The sequence below is a fragment of the Balaenoptera borealis genome, assembly GCF_965194805.1.
Source record: "Balaenoptera borealis genome assembly, chromosome: 19".
Taxonomy (NCBI): Eukaryota; Metazoa; Chordata; class Mammalia; order Artiodactyla; family Balaenopteridae; genus Balaenoptera; species Balaenoptera borealis.
Genome location: NC_138878.1, coordinates 63,377,007 through 63,392,857, shown reverse-complemented (window position 1 = coordinate 63,392,857; position 15,851 = coordinate 63,377,007). Strand labels below are relative to the sequence as shown.

Below are 15,851 nucleotides of genomic sequence, written 5' to 3'. Positions count from 1 at the left end.
CTCTGCCCCAGGCCAGCCACAGCGTCCTGTCCTCCTAGGTCCCCTTGGGTCCCTCCCAGGATGAGAAGACAGGGGGTCCCCTCCCAGCCCTGCCCTGGGGGCCCTCAGGGCCCGTGCGTCTGTGTGTCCTCTCCTTGACACCATCCTCACCTGTTACATTCAGGAAGATCATGTTCTCTTTGTAACTATATCTCACAATAGGCCCTCTCTCCACCCTAAAGAAGTATGTCCCTGTGTCTCCCCTCTGTGCATCTCTGATGTCCAGGGAGCAGATGTAGGCCCGGGGGTCTCCAAGGAGGTAGAATCGGCCCTGGGTCTCCGTCAGCACCTCACGATCTGGGTTTTTTGTGGCCACTGGAGGATCCTGGTAGATATTGGCCCCTTCCCGGAACCAGTAGCCGTGAGCTGGGACAGAGTCGTTCCAGTAGCTCCAGGGATAGTTGAAGGAGCAGGGCACGCGGACACACAGACCCTCCTGCACTGTCACGGACGCCTGCACTTTCAGCCAGTAGTAGCTCAAACCCTGAGCCAGGGACCCTGCGGGGGAACGAGGGTCAGCCGCAGCCCCTGCCCCGCCCAGCCCTCTCTCCCCGCCGCCCACCCACCTGCCCACAGCAGGGACAGCAGCAGCGGCGGTGGTGGTAATAGCAGCATCTTTGGGGGTAAGAGTGATGGGGCCTTTGTGTCACAGGATTGAGAGGAAGCCCCAACAGGAAGTCCAGAGCTGAGGTCGGAAGGTAACCGACCACAAGAGAGGAACTCAGCACCCAAATGCTCCCGGAGCTGTGTGGACCTTGGAGAGTAACCACTTCTACTTTCCATATGAGGCCCCGGTGAGGGTCGCAAGCAGCGAGTACAGCCCAAAGGTGTCTCCCGGGTCCCGGTCCACAGCCTGTCCCTCCCACACCTCTGTCCGCAGGAAATCGGGCCGGTCAGTCCCCGTCGGGTGTGAGATGCAGGAGGGGCAGCCGGCGAAGCTTCATGCATGAGAAGCGGGGACGGGTCCTGCCAGGCTGAAAGACGTGGTGATTAGTTACAGAAATTGTAACAGGGAAGAGCCAAATAGGACTACAAGTTGGATCTATTTCTTTTACTTTAACCTTTGCTTTCCGCTGCTTTTGTTCATTAAAAGGATACTGTCTATACAGAATGGCCTGCCTCGGGGAACCCCGCCCCTGTGCCTGAATGTTAAACCAAAGTGCCTTCGTTCAGGGAAACATCCGGACCCCTTTCCACCTGTGGACGGCTGCAAGAAAGAAGAAATTAACACACCCCCTCCCCGAGGCTGGCCATTCCAGGTGATATTTGCAAACCGTATGGCCTTTTCACTTTACTTCCTCATCTCCTCGCCCTCTCTGTGCTGTAAAAGAAACGGGCATCCAAACCCCAATAAAACGGTTTTTCAGAGACACTAGTCTGCCATCTTCTAGGTCTGCCAGCTTTCCGAATAAAGTTGTTATTCCTTCCCTCCACGCCTCGTCTCCGATTCATTGGCCTGTTGTGAGGAGAGCCGAGCGGGCTCGGACTTGGTGACAAAATGAACGTGACACAGGAGCACCTCTCCTCTCAGGGGAGGGGGGCACAAGGCAAGAAGGCGACAGACTTTGTCTCCATCCTTGAGAACTCCCCCCAAATTCATGTGTGCATGTCCTAACCCCCAGTACCTCTAAATGTGATTGCATTTGGAGACAAGGCCTTTAAAGAGGTAATTAATATAAAATCAGGTCATTGGGGTGGGCCTTAATCTAATAGGACTGGTGTCCTTGTAAGAAAGAGAGATGGGGACACAGACACACACTGAGGGAAGACCACGTGAAGATACAGGGAGAAGTCGGCCATCTACAAGCCAAGGAGAGAGGCCTCAGAAGGATGTATATATATATATGTATAACTGAATCACTTAGCTGTACAGCAGTAATTAACACAACATTGTAAAGCAACTATACTTCAATTAAAAATTTTAAAAATTTACAATAATAACAAGAAGAAGCCAGCCCTGCTGACACTTTGATCTCAGACTTCCAGCCTCCAGATCTGTGAGAAAATGAACTTCTGTTGTTCAAGCCGCCCAGTGGGTGGTACTTCCTTATGGCAGCCCTAGCAAGTGAACCCACGGGGTCACCCCGAAGATTCGATGTGTTCGTACAAGGGGAGTGCTCAGAGCAGCCTAGAGCAGCCCACGATGGACGCGGCCGCACAGCGGCCAGTGGCCAGCCTGCAGGGTGGGGCCGCTCTGAGGGCAGGAGGAGAAAAGGGAACGAAAGAGGTGGTAACCCGAGGACACCTCGGCTTCTCCTCCTGATCTCAGAGTGGCGGCAGTGAGGGGTGGCGTGAAGCGAGATCTTACTTCCCTGCCCGGGAATTGAACCTGGGGAGCCTGGATGAAAACCAGGAATCCCAGCCACCACACCCGCTGGCTGTTGCCCCCAGTGAAAAATGCATTTCTTACAGAGGCAAAACTGTAAAAACAGGTACAAAGTTTATTATTAGAGACACAGCACAACAACAAGTGAGAGAGCACACAGAGAAACAGTTTGTTTAGTTAAGAGAGAAGCAGGGCACAGACGCACACCCGGAGAGGAAGGGTGTGGGCGTCCTTCCTAATGACCAGGAGCCCCATAAAGAAGCGGTTAAGTCATTCATATACGGCAGTTCTTCCGGGTCTTTGTTTACCTTTGGCCAATTATCTGATTTCTTTTTCCACACCTGCCCTGCCCTAGGACCCTCCCCAACTTGCGTGCGCAACTTCTTTCCAAGATGGAGTCCAGCCCAGAGGCCTATGGGACGGACTTAGCATCACATATTATGGGGTGGTGCCCCCTCCCTTTTGACCCCCAAGGAGCCTTTCTGCGCATATGCAATGTTTCCCTTGCCCCAAGGATGGGAAATGTATGACCTCTTGATCTTTTAACAGGGTTTGTCCCACTCTGTTCCTGCCATAAAAATCTCCAATGTCTGGATAGTTACCCTATTTCTGTTGCTGGTTTTTATATTGAGGTGCAGATCTCGAAAGATAGACAGGAGTCCGGTCATAAATACGTAGTCCTGGAGCCTGTTTGTCTCTTGCTTCAGGAAATGTAAACAGGGGGCCGGGAATGAATGTCCAGCCTGGAGCCCATCTTCTTCTCACCCCAGGAAGTGTGAACAGGAGGCCAGTTGTAAATGTCTAGCCTGGAGCCCATCTATCTCCTGCCTCACTCCGGGCACCGGCTCTGACCTCTACTGGCTCTTACTTCACTCTGGCCACACTTTCGCTCCCCTCCTCAGGCCAGGACGTGCTGAGCAGGCCTCTTTGGGGCAGGTCCCTCTACTGGCTGGGCTGGTATAGCTGCTCCTGCGTCCTGGGTGCCTGTCTCCCATCTGTTAAGCAGAGTGTCCTGTGGGGTTGGGCTGAGGCGAGGCCAACACTGGAGGAGAACCAGGCAGGGTCAGGAAGGGGGATCGAGACACGATCACAGTCGGGTGTGACCTGGGCTGATGCCGCGGGGAGGACGGGGCTGTGGGGGCCCCGAGGAGGGAGAGAGGACATACCTGGATGATGGGACAGGTGAGCTCGTTCGTGACAATATGATGATAGCCCTTGACTGTTTCTCAGTCAGGGTTTGGGGAACGGTGGGTCTGAGTGTCCATCCTCGGTTGGGTGTAGGGATGGGATGGCCTGACTCTGCATTGTTCTTAGGGTCCTGGGGTCCTAAACCAACGTGCCGTCTTCTTCCCACTTTCCAGAATTCTCCTTTGGTTGTCCCTTGCACCATTCGCAGGGTTTAGAGTTGTGAAGAGAGGGAGAAGCAGGGAACGATGGGCCAATGTCATCTTGTCTGGATTGGAAGGCTGACCATCGACCTTTAATGTGTTGGGTCACATTACGCAGGCTGACATTATCATAAACGAAAGTCTGACTTAACTGTTCTTTCTGGGTGTAGGCGCCGGCTTTGGGCGACGGGTTTGGGTTTTGCCTTTTCTTACACCACACCAGAATCTTTCATCTGTTCAAGCGTCACTTTAGAAACTGGGGCATCATGCATTATCCCTGCCATGGTTTTGGTGCTGCTGGTATATTTGGGGCTGTTTTTTGCTTCAACTGATTTTCAGTAAAATTAGAGTATTAGGCTTTTTAGGAGGAAGTTTACAAGCTCCTGCCTCCCTCTACCTTCTCAACCCAGACTATAATTTTGAACTCACTTTGAAGGATAAGAAGATGTTAGCCACATGACTTCATGGGGCTGGGTCTTCCTGGAAGGAGAGATGCAGGTGCTCCAAGACAGTGAGGGATGCATCAGAATGGGTTCTTAGAGAATGGCTTGAGGGATGGGGTGGTTTGGGATATGGTGATGGAGAAGCAGATTGGGTGAGACTAAGAATAACCTAGAACAGAGGTCAGAAAACTACAACCCCGGGGCTGCCTGTTTTTGTGGATAAAATTTTGTTGGCACACAGCCACATTAATTCATTTGCAAATTGTCTATGGTTGCTTTTGCACTAGAGCTGAATAGTTGCAACAGAGACCATATGGCTTGAAACGCCTAAATAGTTACTATCTGGCCCTTTACCAGAAAGGTCTCCTGACCCCTGACCTAAAATGTCAGGTTGAGAAGCTTGTAAATTATTCTTCTAGGTTGAGGAGAGAGCAGTATTTTGGCTATGGTCAGCTCTAAGGTTTAGGAAATTCTCTAAATGTTATTACTTGATTTTGGCTACAGCAGGGCTAGTAGAAGACAGGGAGGATGGAAAGGGAAGGTTCAGGAATGGAAAGAGATGGTTCTGGAAGCCAAGTCAAGGAAGGGATCCATGGGAGGGTTTTGAGTAAAGAGTGAGACTGACATGTAGCCGATGTGGTGCCCGGGACAGGACATACGCAGCCTGTGGGTGAAATGTGCAAACAACAGAAAAAAATGTTGCCTGCCATTCCAGTAAACAAAGGATGTTGCCCGCCATTAAACCATCAACCACTGCAGTCTCCCCTGAAGGTGTGCCCCGAGGGGAATTCAGGATGGAGAAAAACACGATACTGGCCCTACCTTGTTAAGGCGCATATCTAAGGAATAATTTCCAATAAGCTCAGACTCTTGCATCTTCCCATACATAGAAAAGCTCTAAAAGCTCTAAAGCCATTACCTTGAGATGTCTGATTTTTGTGGTTAGACATCTTCTGATGTTCGACTACATGTTTGTTTGTTTGTTTTCAGCAAAAACACCTTTATATCCTGGCTTCTCCCTGACCTCCTTGGAGCAGTTCCTCAGAGCTATAGGAGAGGCTGTGTCCCAGGCTATAGTCCTCAGTAAGATCCCCAAAGAAAACATAACTTGCAACTTTTAGGTTGTGTGTTTTTTTTCAGTTGACAAAGGTCACAATGTATTAAGACTTGTGTTGCATATTTCATACTTTCGTTTAATCCTCACAACAACGTTGTGATGCTGGTCTTCTCACATCCATTTCACCAAAGCAGAAAACCAAGACATGGAGGGGTAAGGTGTCTCACATGATATCATACTCTTAATAAATGAAAAAGTGTGGATTTGATGCCAGGTCTCTCTGAATGCAAAGCCTAAGATAGTTCCAACATAGCAGGAAACTCACTAACAGTAGTTCGTAAGCCCATCACCTATGGGGAGGTTAAGTCTCTAAGGATTAGCCTGTGGGTCCCCCTTCCTGTAAATGATATGGACGTTCTGGCTGAGGCTGACGCTACATTCGGTTCCTCACTTGGTCCTGATCTCCGCGTATTCTGAGTGGGTGTTCTCCTGAAGATGCACCCCATGAAAGGTGAGGGAGGCGTAATGCAGCTCCTGCTCCATCCCCAAGGTGGGGGTGGCCCCTGCCGAGCTTGTGGGGTCAGGAGGATCCTCTAACTTGGACTCCTGCTGGTGTTGCTGTATGGAGAGCAAAGAAAGGGGTCAGATCAAGGTAGTTTCGGGGGGAGAAGGGAGAGAGGGTCCAGGAAGTGAATTTGACTCTGGGACAGAGCATTTATTCATTCTTCCATTCCGTTACCAAATGTTTCTTAAGGTTCCATTTATTCAGTCATCCAACAAATATAATGCTATAGATTGTTTTCCAGTTCTACTGAACACTCACACAGACCTATGTAGAAAATATTACTATGTTACAGGGAGAGAAACTAAGTCTCAGAGAGGGTAGGTTCTTCCCAGGGACACACATCTATTGATCACAAACTCAACTCCTGGCCCTCTGAGGTTTCCTGTGTGCCCAACGTTGGATACACAGGAGCGTGTTTATGGAAAAACTCACTTCTCCTGTGTGTCTCTCCTTTACTCTCGCACTATTATCACACTCACAACACTTCTGACACCAGATGTGTGGGTTCTTTTTACCCCCACACCAAGGAATTCTCCCACACCCGCTGGGTGTCCTACAATGTAACTCAATTCTGATCCTATCTGCCTGGAGATAGTGTCAGATCCCACAGGTTAAGGGCTCAGTCCCATGAGACTGCCTCCCCCCCCCACTTCAGATGTCAATCACAAGTCCAGGTTGTCACCTGTGCTTCTGACCAACTGGCTATAAATCAGAGGTTCCTATGACCTCCACCTCAGGTTTGATTAATTTGCTAGAGTGGCTCACAAAACTCAGGAAAACCGTTTACTTACTACATTACTAGTTTTCTATAAAAGGATAGAGCTTAGGAAGGCATGAAAAGTCCGATGAAGAAATACACAGGGCAAGGTATGTGGGAAGGTGTGCAGCGTTTCCATCCCCTCTCAAGACACATCACTCTCCCAGCACCTCCGCTAGTTCACCAGCCAGAAGCTCCCTGTACCCCATACTACTGGGATTTTTATGGAGGCTTCATCATGATTAAGTGATGCATCTCTCCAATGCATCAGGCTTGTCCCAACCTCTGAGCCCAGCCCTTGTAGCTCCCTCTGTCTAGAGCCTTTCAACGACTCTCTTTCAGGGGCTCACACTGTGTTCCTTCACTTCCTGCAGGTGTTTTCTCAAAGACTCCCACCCCCAGGACTGTCCCTCCCATTCTCCCATTGCATTTCCCTCCATAGCTCTTATTTCCTGTGTATTTTCACTACTTTCCTGTTCATTGCTTTCACCACAACCGCCCCACTCCCCTCTCAATAAATGTAAGTCCTTGACAGCAAGGGACATTTTCCACTTGTAACATATGTCTCTGTAAAAATACAGATATTACCCAAGTGCCCAGAACAATCGACAAGTGGGAGATAGTTGCTGAAGGAATAAGTGAATGCATGGGTGATGGATTTGCTCAAAACCCTCAGTGATGGCCACATTAGTCATAGCTCAAGAAATAAATGAAAGTCAGGGTTCAGAGGATGAGCAGGAGTAGGGCTGGCTGATACGGACACGTGAGGAGAAGGGGACAGATGGGCAATGATTCTGAGATGCAAAAAGCTTACTTTGCTTGAGCAAGCCTGTTTGGAAGAAGTGCAGCATTAAAGCTGACTCTGGCTTTCCTGCCCTAAATGTCAATCAAGTTGTTTGGCAGTGTGGAGAAACAGTGCATTTCAGACTTGGGCAGGATGGGACAACGGTCTTTGATGCAGGTAATGCAGATGTTTGGAGGAAGGTGAGGAGGCTTCAGCAGGATATGAACTAAGTGGGGAGCTCAGCTCAAAGGGAAGGTTTGTATCAAGCTGTATTTAGAGGAAACACAGACATGCTTTGCAGTGTATCAGTGCAGAAAGAGGTGATGGGGGAAAGGGATAGATCTCTGGCTGGGAGTCAGGTACCACCGATGAATTGGAGAACCCAGCAGAGGTATGTTTAGGGATGTATTAACCATGTGTTTCTGATGTTTTGACAACTGGGGCTTCGTTAACCCTCGAGGGATTGCCCCTAGCCAGTGCTAGTCAATTTCTAGAGATTCTAAGGGATCTGCCTGCAAGCCTGCCCTTCATATTGCAAATCGATCAGCCCAAACCACTTCCTTTATCAAACTCTTACTCTCTGGACCATTATCCTCCCGCTCTCGTCACCCCGGGGCCAGGTACCAGACAACTAGAGACAGCCCCTGCACCCCAGAGCATTCTGAAATCATTCAAACTAGACAGTCCTCAGTCTGTTTTCCCTGCCTGTTCCTTCCCACATAAACCACAAAAGAATCTCTTGCCCAGGTTTCCTCCTCACTCCCTCTGCCTCTTGACAGACCCTGGTGCTGCCTCTCATGGCCCTGCATGGTGTGGCGTGCCCCCTCCTCTTGGCAACTGTAATACCTGTCTTTTCTGTGGCAATCGTCTCCTGATCTGTTGGCCTCACATACAGGAATAATAATAAATCCTACATTTTCAAAGAAGCAGGAAGGGGAAGAGCTCATTTCTGGACACGCTGAATGGAGCACAGCTGTGGGCCACCCCGGGAGATACGCAGGGCAGGTCGCATTGCCAGGGTGCCCATGTCACTCACCAGGGAAGTTGGCCCTATGGCAGGGTGGACGTCCTCCACACCCACTGCAGTCCTGGCTGCCTTCTTCCTGTAGGTCTTCACTCTGATGGGAGACACCAGGGTCTGTGACACAGGGTATCTCTTTTGAGGCTGGAGTGAGTGACTAAGGCAGGTCAAGAGTAGGGCGAGCCCAATATATCCAGAGAAAACCGTAATTCGAAAAGATACATGCACCCCACCATTCATAGCAGCATATTTAAAATAGCCTGGAGGGCTTCCCTGGTGGCGCAGTGGTTAAGAATCCGCCTGCCAATGCAGGGGACACGGGTTCGAGCCCTGGTCCGGGAAGATCCCACATGCCGCGGAGCAACTAAGCCCGTGCGCCACAGCTACTGAACCTGCGCTCTAGAGCCCGCGAGCCACAACTACTGAGCCCAAGTGCCACAACTACTGAAGCCCATGCGCCTAGAGCCCGTGCTCCGCAACGAGAGGCCACCGCAATGAGAAGCCCGCGCACTGCAATGAAGAGTAGCCCCTGCTCGCCGCAGCTAGAGAAAGCCCGCACACAGCCATGAAGACCCAACACAGCCAAAAATAAATAAATAAAATAAATAAATTTATTAAAAAAAAATCGCCTGGACATGGAAGCAACCTAAATCCATCAACAGAGGAATGGATAAAGAAGATGTGGCACATATGTACAATAGAATATTACTCGGCCATAAAAAAGAACAAAATAATGCCATGTTCTGTGACATGGATGGACCTAGAGATTATCATACTGAGTGCAGTAAGTCAGACAGAGAAAGACAAATATCATATGATATGGCTTATATGTGGAATCTAAAAAAATGGTACAAATGGATTTATTTACAAAACAGAAATAGACTCACAGACATAGAAAACAAACTTATGGTGACCAAGGGGGAAAAGGGGTGGGATAAACTGGGAGATTGGGATTGACATATGCACACTGCTATATATAAAGCAGATAACTAATAAGGACCTACTGTATAGCACAGGGAACTCTACTCAATACTTTGTAATGACCCATAAGGGAATAGAATCTAAAAAAGAGTGGATATATGTGTATGTATAATTTATTCAATTTGCTGTACACCAGAAACTAACACAACATTGTAAATCAACTATACTCCAATAAAAATTTAAAAAATAAAAATTAAAAGGGTAGAGGGAGCCCAGGAACCTTTATAACAAGACTGTAAGAAGGTCCCTTCTCCCTCCCGGCTTCTGGATCTGGGACCAAGGCTGGGAACATACTCATGCCTGGCTAGGTGTCTACTAGCTGGATCCTCACTACCTCTGCACCCCCCCACCCTTGCTCTGGGTCCTCACAACCCCTCCAGGCCCCTCTTCTCCTCCACTGGCCCACACCCAACCCAGCTCACGTGAAGAAGACGAGGCAGAGGCAGACAACAAGCAACATGGTGACACCAGCTCCCCCAATGGCCCCCTCAATCACTCCTGCCTTGGTCCCCGATTTTCCTGCAGACAAGAGAGACTTGGGGAGAATTCCAATCTCGATAAGCAGGCATAAGTCTCCTCCTGTCCTCAGCAGGTAGAGAGAGGTGCCCCTCCCTTCCCACCGAGGGTGCAGCCCCTAGGTTCCCCCAGCATTTGTAGGACCTCAGCCTTTTCCAGAAGGACACAGTCTATGCCATACTTCCTCTCCAGCCCACATACTCCCAACAAACTTCAGCTCTTCGTGGAGTCAGCTATTTCTCCATCCAGGGTCTCTCTGCAAAAGACTCCAGACCTGGCCACAGCAGAGCCATGAGGTTCTGTGCCCCGTGGACATGCCAGAGAGACAGACAGACAGAGGGCACTGTGGGATGCTGAAAGGCCTTGTCTCTCCTTCCTTCCAGGGAGGGTGTCTAAATCTGCTCTCCTGGCCTCTGTTGGCCCTGTCACTCAGGGTCCACGGTGATCTTTTGTGCCTTCAGAAGGAGATGGAAGCAGGAAGCTTCTCAGACCTCCAGGTCAGACCCAGACAGCTCTTCTGGCCCTGCCTGGCGGCACCCCAACACCCAGGGCAAGGGATGTGCGTCTGGGCATCACCTGTCAACAGTTTGGTGGGCACTGCTGAGAGAGCCCTAATGGGGCTCACTCTCCAGCTGGAGGACCAGATGTTATGACCAGTGGGAATACAGCAGTGAGGGGAGCTCTGGGCTCCAGAGAGGGGTCAGGGTGAGGGCTGAGGGGCTGACAGTCAAAAAACTGGCCCAAAGAGATGTGGGGACAATGAAACTATTTTGTATGATACTATAATGGCAGATATATGTCATTATTCATTTGTCCAAACCCATGACATGGGTTGAACCCTAATGTCAATTATGGACTTGGGTTGAAAATGATGTGTCAATGGAGATTCATCGATTGTAACAGGTACCCTCTGGTGGGGAATGTTGTTGGGGGGAGGCCGTGCGTGTGTGGGAAAGTGCAGCGGGGACAAGGGAAGTCTCTTTACCTTCTGATGAATTCTGCTACGAACCTAAATCTGTTCCTGAAAATAAAGTCTATTTAAAAAATGCCCCCCCCCAAGGCCTTCCGAGACTGGAGAAAGATAAAGACCATATTTAGAATGGGCAGAGAGGAAGGTGTGGGTCACTTTGGCAAGACCAGAGTCGGAGGATACTGCAGGAAGAGACCTAATGGGGGCTTCTTGTGTCTAATTGCAGGACCACACCCGACCTGCACCATCTGAGCTCTGAAAGTGCAGCTCTGACCCAACCTGGAAGAGACCCCACTCCAGTCAATGCCCCATGGATGGGGGCGCTCCTTCTTACCTGTGCCATCCCCTAAGCACACACCTCTTGTTGGGTTCTGTGGAGCACCTAGGAGTGGAAGACAGAATTTCCTTCTTCAGTGGGAGGACTGGGCTGAGATAAGGGTAGGCGTCCCCCCCCCACAGATCCAGAAGCCACAGAAATGCAGGCGGGACAGGGCTTCTGTCCTTCTAGGCCTCCTACTCAGCCGGGTCTCCAGGGCAAGAACACCAATCATCCCCGGCCTGGCCCACCTGCCCGCATCCCCTCACGCCCCGGGCATCATGGTGCAGCACTCACATGTGACGTTGAGCTGGATGGTCCTCTCCACGATCACACCACTTGTGGGGAGCTTCACCTGACAGGTGAGGTTGGTGCCGTGGTCCTGGGGCTGTGGGGTGATGGTGAGCACTGAGGAGAGGTGGGTCCTCGGGCCCAGGGAGGTGAGGGCAGCTGACGTCCAGGAGAAGATGGGGGGCGTGCCCTGCTCACAGGCCCAGGGCACAGAGCAGGTCAGGTTCCCGGGGCGGCCAGACTCCAGGGTCCCAGAAATGAGGATGTGGGGTGTGTGGGTCAGGGCTGATGAACAGAGGGGGAGACGGGGTCAGGAGGAGGCTTAGAGGTGCAGCCCTGAGATAAGCTTCAGGCTTTGGTCCAGCTCCTCTTTCTGAGCCCCCGCTTGCTTTACCCCCGACCCCTCCCAGGAGGGGGTCCTATCCGAGTCCTGCCCTGGGGCTCCATGTCCTTCCCCTGAGGCCTCTCCCGGACCCCACTCCTTACCCGTCACATGCAAGGAGAGCTGGTTAGACTTATAACTCCATAGTGTACTTCCTCTTTCCACACGAAAAAAGTATGAACCTTCATCCCTCCTCCTGGCGTCTCTGATGTCCAGGGAGCAGTTGTTGTCTCCACGGTCCCCTAGGAGGTGGAATCGGCCTTGGGTCTCTTCCTGAACTTTACGACCTGGCTTGTTTGTGGCCACTGGGGCATCCAGCTTCTCATTGGCCCCTTCCCGGAACCAGTAGCCGTGAGCTGGGACAGAGTTGTCCCAGTAGCTCCAGGGATAGTAGAAGGAGCAGGGCACGCGGACACACAGGCCCTCCTGCACCGTCACGGACTCCCGCACCTCCAGCCGGATTCTCCGATCCTGAGCCAGGGACCCTGCGGGGGAACGAGGGTCAGCTGCAGCCCCTGCCCCACCCAGCCCTCTCCCCGCCGCCCACCCACCTGCCCCGCCCAGCCCTCTCCCCGCCGCCCACCCACCTGCCCACAGCAGGGACAGCAGCAGCGGCGGCATCTCTGAGACGGAGGGCTCCTGGGCGTCCTGTGTGTGAAAAGAGAAGCGGGAGGCGAGAGGGAGGCAGGGCTGCGGGGAGACCCACGGGAAGCCGGGGAGGAACACGAGACTCCGCTGTGCACAGAAGAGGAACTGCAGAGCCGCAGCTCGTCCCCCCTCCGCGCAGAGCGGACGGACACCCCGCGGCCCAGAGACCCCGGAGACCTGCCCAGAGAGGAGCAGGCGAGGAGGAGACCCCTGCCCTGCCCCCCATCTCGGGTGGGTCCTTCCCGCCCCAGAGCCTCTGAGGACACGGGGACGTAGGACACGGCGAGCCTCCTAAGGGCCTCCCGTCTGCGCACCGGCGTCCACACCAGGGAGCCGCTCAAGCCCCGTCTCGACCTGGAGGCTCACAGCCTCACCTAGACCCTCGGGTGGCCGGTCCTGCAAGACGTAGGGCTCTTTAGGGTCTGTGTGAGCGTCTGGGGCAGAAGACAAGAAGGGGCTCCTGGGTGACGTGAAGGCAGCAGCCAATCAGCCATTCACTCCTTCACCCAACAGTGAGCATGTTGGGCTGGTGACCTGGAGACCAGAAGGGATAGGCTGGCCTGGTCCCTGCCCAGGAGATGCTCCCACCCGGCCCCATCGCTTCCTCCCCAAACAGGCAGCAGTGTCGGGCTTTAGAGCTGCATCCCTGGTGAGATCGCCGAGTGTCCGGCAGCGTACTGGGTATTTTCTAAAAATATGATATGGGATTTTTTTTTTTAACTTCTACTATGCTGATTCACAAACTTTCAATGGCATCTTCAGAATAAAAACCATGTAGAGGGCTTCCCTGGTGGTGCAGTGGTTGAGGGTCCGCCTGCCAATGCAGGGGACACGGGTTCGAGCCCTGGTCTGGGAAGATCCCACATGCCGCGGAGCAACTGGGCCCGTGAGCCACAACTACTGAGCCTGCGCGTCTGGAGCCTGTGCTCCGCAACAAGAGAGGCCGCGATAGTGAGAGGCCCGCGCACCGCGATGAAGAGTGGCCCCCACTTGCCACAACTAGAGAAAGCCCTCGCACAGAAACGAAGACCCAACACAGCCAAATATAAATAAATAAATTAATTAATTAAAAAAAACAAAAAGCAAGAAAACCATGTAGCATCTTCATGTAAAACAAACGGGCAAGCACATGTTCTATGTCAGTGCAAAGGAAATTTCTTTTTTTTTAACGAGCCTCCAAATTATTTATTTTTCAATTTAATTTAATTTTTATTTTGTATTGGAGTATAGTTGATTTACAATGTTGTGTTAGTTTCAGTTGTACAGCAAGGTGATTCAGTTATACATATACATATATCTATTCTTTTTCAGATTTTTTTCCAGTATAAGCTATTACAGAATATTGTGTAGAGTTCCCTGTGCTATACAGTAGGTCCTTGTTGATTATCGATTTTATATATAGTAGTGTGTATGTGTTAGTCCCAAACTCCTAATTTATCCCTCCCCCATCCCCTTTCCCCTTTGGTCACCATAAGTTTGTTTTCTATGTCTGTGAGTCTGTTTCTGTTTTATAAATAAATTCATTTGTATCATTTTTTAGATTCCACATGTAAGTGATATTATATAATGTTTGTCTCTGTCTGACTTACTTCACTTAGTATGATAATCTCTAGGTCCATCCATGTTGCTGCAAATGGCATTATTTCATTCTTTTTATGGCTAGGTAATATTCCATTATATATATTCATATATATATACATATCTATCCATCTATCTATCTCACATCTTTATCCATTTATCTGTGGATGAACACTTAGGTTGCTTCCATGTCTTGGCTATTGTGAATTGTGCTGCCATGAACATTGGGTTGCATGTATCTTTTTGAATTAGAGGTTTCTTCAGATATATGCCCAGGAGTGTGATTGCTGGATCATATGGTAACTCTATTTTTAGTTTTTTAAGGAACCTCCATACTGTTCTCCATAGTGGCTGCACCAGTTTACATTTCCATCCACAGTGCAGAGGGGTTCCCTTTTCTTCACACCCTCTCCAGCATTTATTATTTGTAGACTTTTTGATGATTGCCATTCTGACTGGTGTAAAGCGATACCTCATTGTAGTTTTGATTTGCATTTCCATGAGGATCCTTTTCAAATGAAAGTTCAATCCTACCTCTGCTCTCCTCAAAGGCTTCCGGATACTTGCATTGGCCTGGAAGCCCTTGGGATAATTGTCTCTTAGGTGAACACAGAACCTGCTTTCTTCCACCTTCAAGTCTTGGCTCAAACATCACCTCGGCACACTCTCAGAAACAGAAAATTGGCCCCCCAAATGTCACTTGTTCTTTTCCTGCCTGATGCTTCTCCAAACACATATTACCATCAAACAGACTCAATATTTTTTCTTATTTTTTTTTAATGTTTCTATCCTTCCTATATCCAGATGGACAGCTTCTTGATGACAGAGATTTAAAAAAAATTTTTTTATTGAAACATAGTTATTTACAATGTTGTGTTTAATGTCTGCTGTCCAGCAAAGTGGCTCAGTTATTCATATACATATAATACATATTCTTTTTCATATTCTTTTCCATTATGGTGTATCACAGGATATTGACTATAGTTCCCTGTGCTGTACAGTAGGACCTTGTTTATCCATTCTATATATAATAGTTCACATCTGCTAACCCCAAACTCCCAATCCATCCCCCACCCCACCCCAGGTAACCACAAGCTTATTCTCTATGCTTGATGACAGAGATTTTTGACGCTGTGTTCACTGATGCCCCCTGGGAACCTCCAACAAGGTGGCACAGAGTAGATGTTCAATAGTACTTGCTGAATAGTCTATAATTAAGTGTATGTCACTCTTCCACCCAAAACCAGACAATGAAACACACACACACACACACACACACACACACACACACACACACACACACACACGGTGACGTTTAAGACAGAGCCTGAGGGTGCTCAGGACTTGGAGAGGCAGGAATGGGGAGGGAAGGATGTCTCAGGGGAAGGGACTGCACATACAAAGTCTCAGAGTCACAGAGGTCCGGCCAGGCTGGGTGTGGAGATGCTGGGAGATGCAGGGAGAGGAGGGATCTGGGTGGAGAGTCCAGCAGGGCAGAGCCCGCCAGGGCTGCAAATCCAGCCAGTGGTGTGTGCACCTTGGTCTCTGGCCGTGGAGAGGAAACACAGCTGTTCCTGCTGTGCAGCAAGTGGGTGGTAACGGTCTCTGCGAACAGTCCGGAGGCCTGTGTTTCCCAGGGAGATGGAGGCAGGAGGCGGGTGGGTTCAGAGACCCAGGGAAGAGACGAGGCTGTTGGAACGACTGGGGTCAGGATGGGGAGGAGACGGGCATCAGGACGAGCTGTGCTTAGGAGGAAGGATGGACAGCACTTAGTGATGATTGGATCCTG

The 15,851-nt window shown here is 50.4% G+C and overlaps 2 protein-coding genes across 4 annotated transcripts in view; both read right to left on the bottom strand.

The window, feature by feature from the left end:
- LOC309616761 (sialic acid-binding Ig-like lectin 5) overlaps positions 1-12,750 on the bottom strand; it is a gene marked incomplete at its 5' end in the record, with an annotated part of 28,596 nt that extends 15,846 nt beyond the window's left edge. For 2 of the 3 annotated variants that reach the window (XM_082367711.1, XM_082367710.1), the window contains 2 exons: positions 151-537; positions 606-654. In XM_082367711.1, the coding sequence (XP_082223837.1) occupies positions 151-537; positions 606-654 (436 nt within the window). Of the gene's footprint in view, positions 1-150; positions 538-605; positions 655-12,423 lie in introns of those variants that run through there. The other variant, XM_082367712.1, reaches the window with a different exon arrangement.
- Positions 5,312-11,752, bottom strand: CD33 (CD33 molecule; the record flags this gene model as incomplete). The annotated part of the gene is made up of 5 exons (XM_082370200.1): positions 5,312-5,871; positions 8,396-8,477; positions 9,784-9,880; positions 11,182-11,229; positions 11,461-11,752. Coding segments are annotated over 5 exons (690 nt in total), but the record flags the coding sequence as incomplete, so codon positions are not given.
- Positions 12,751-15,851: the final 3,101 nt, after the last annotated feature.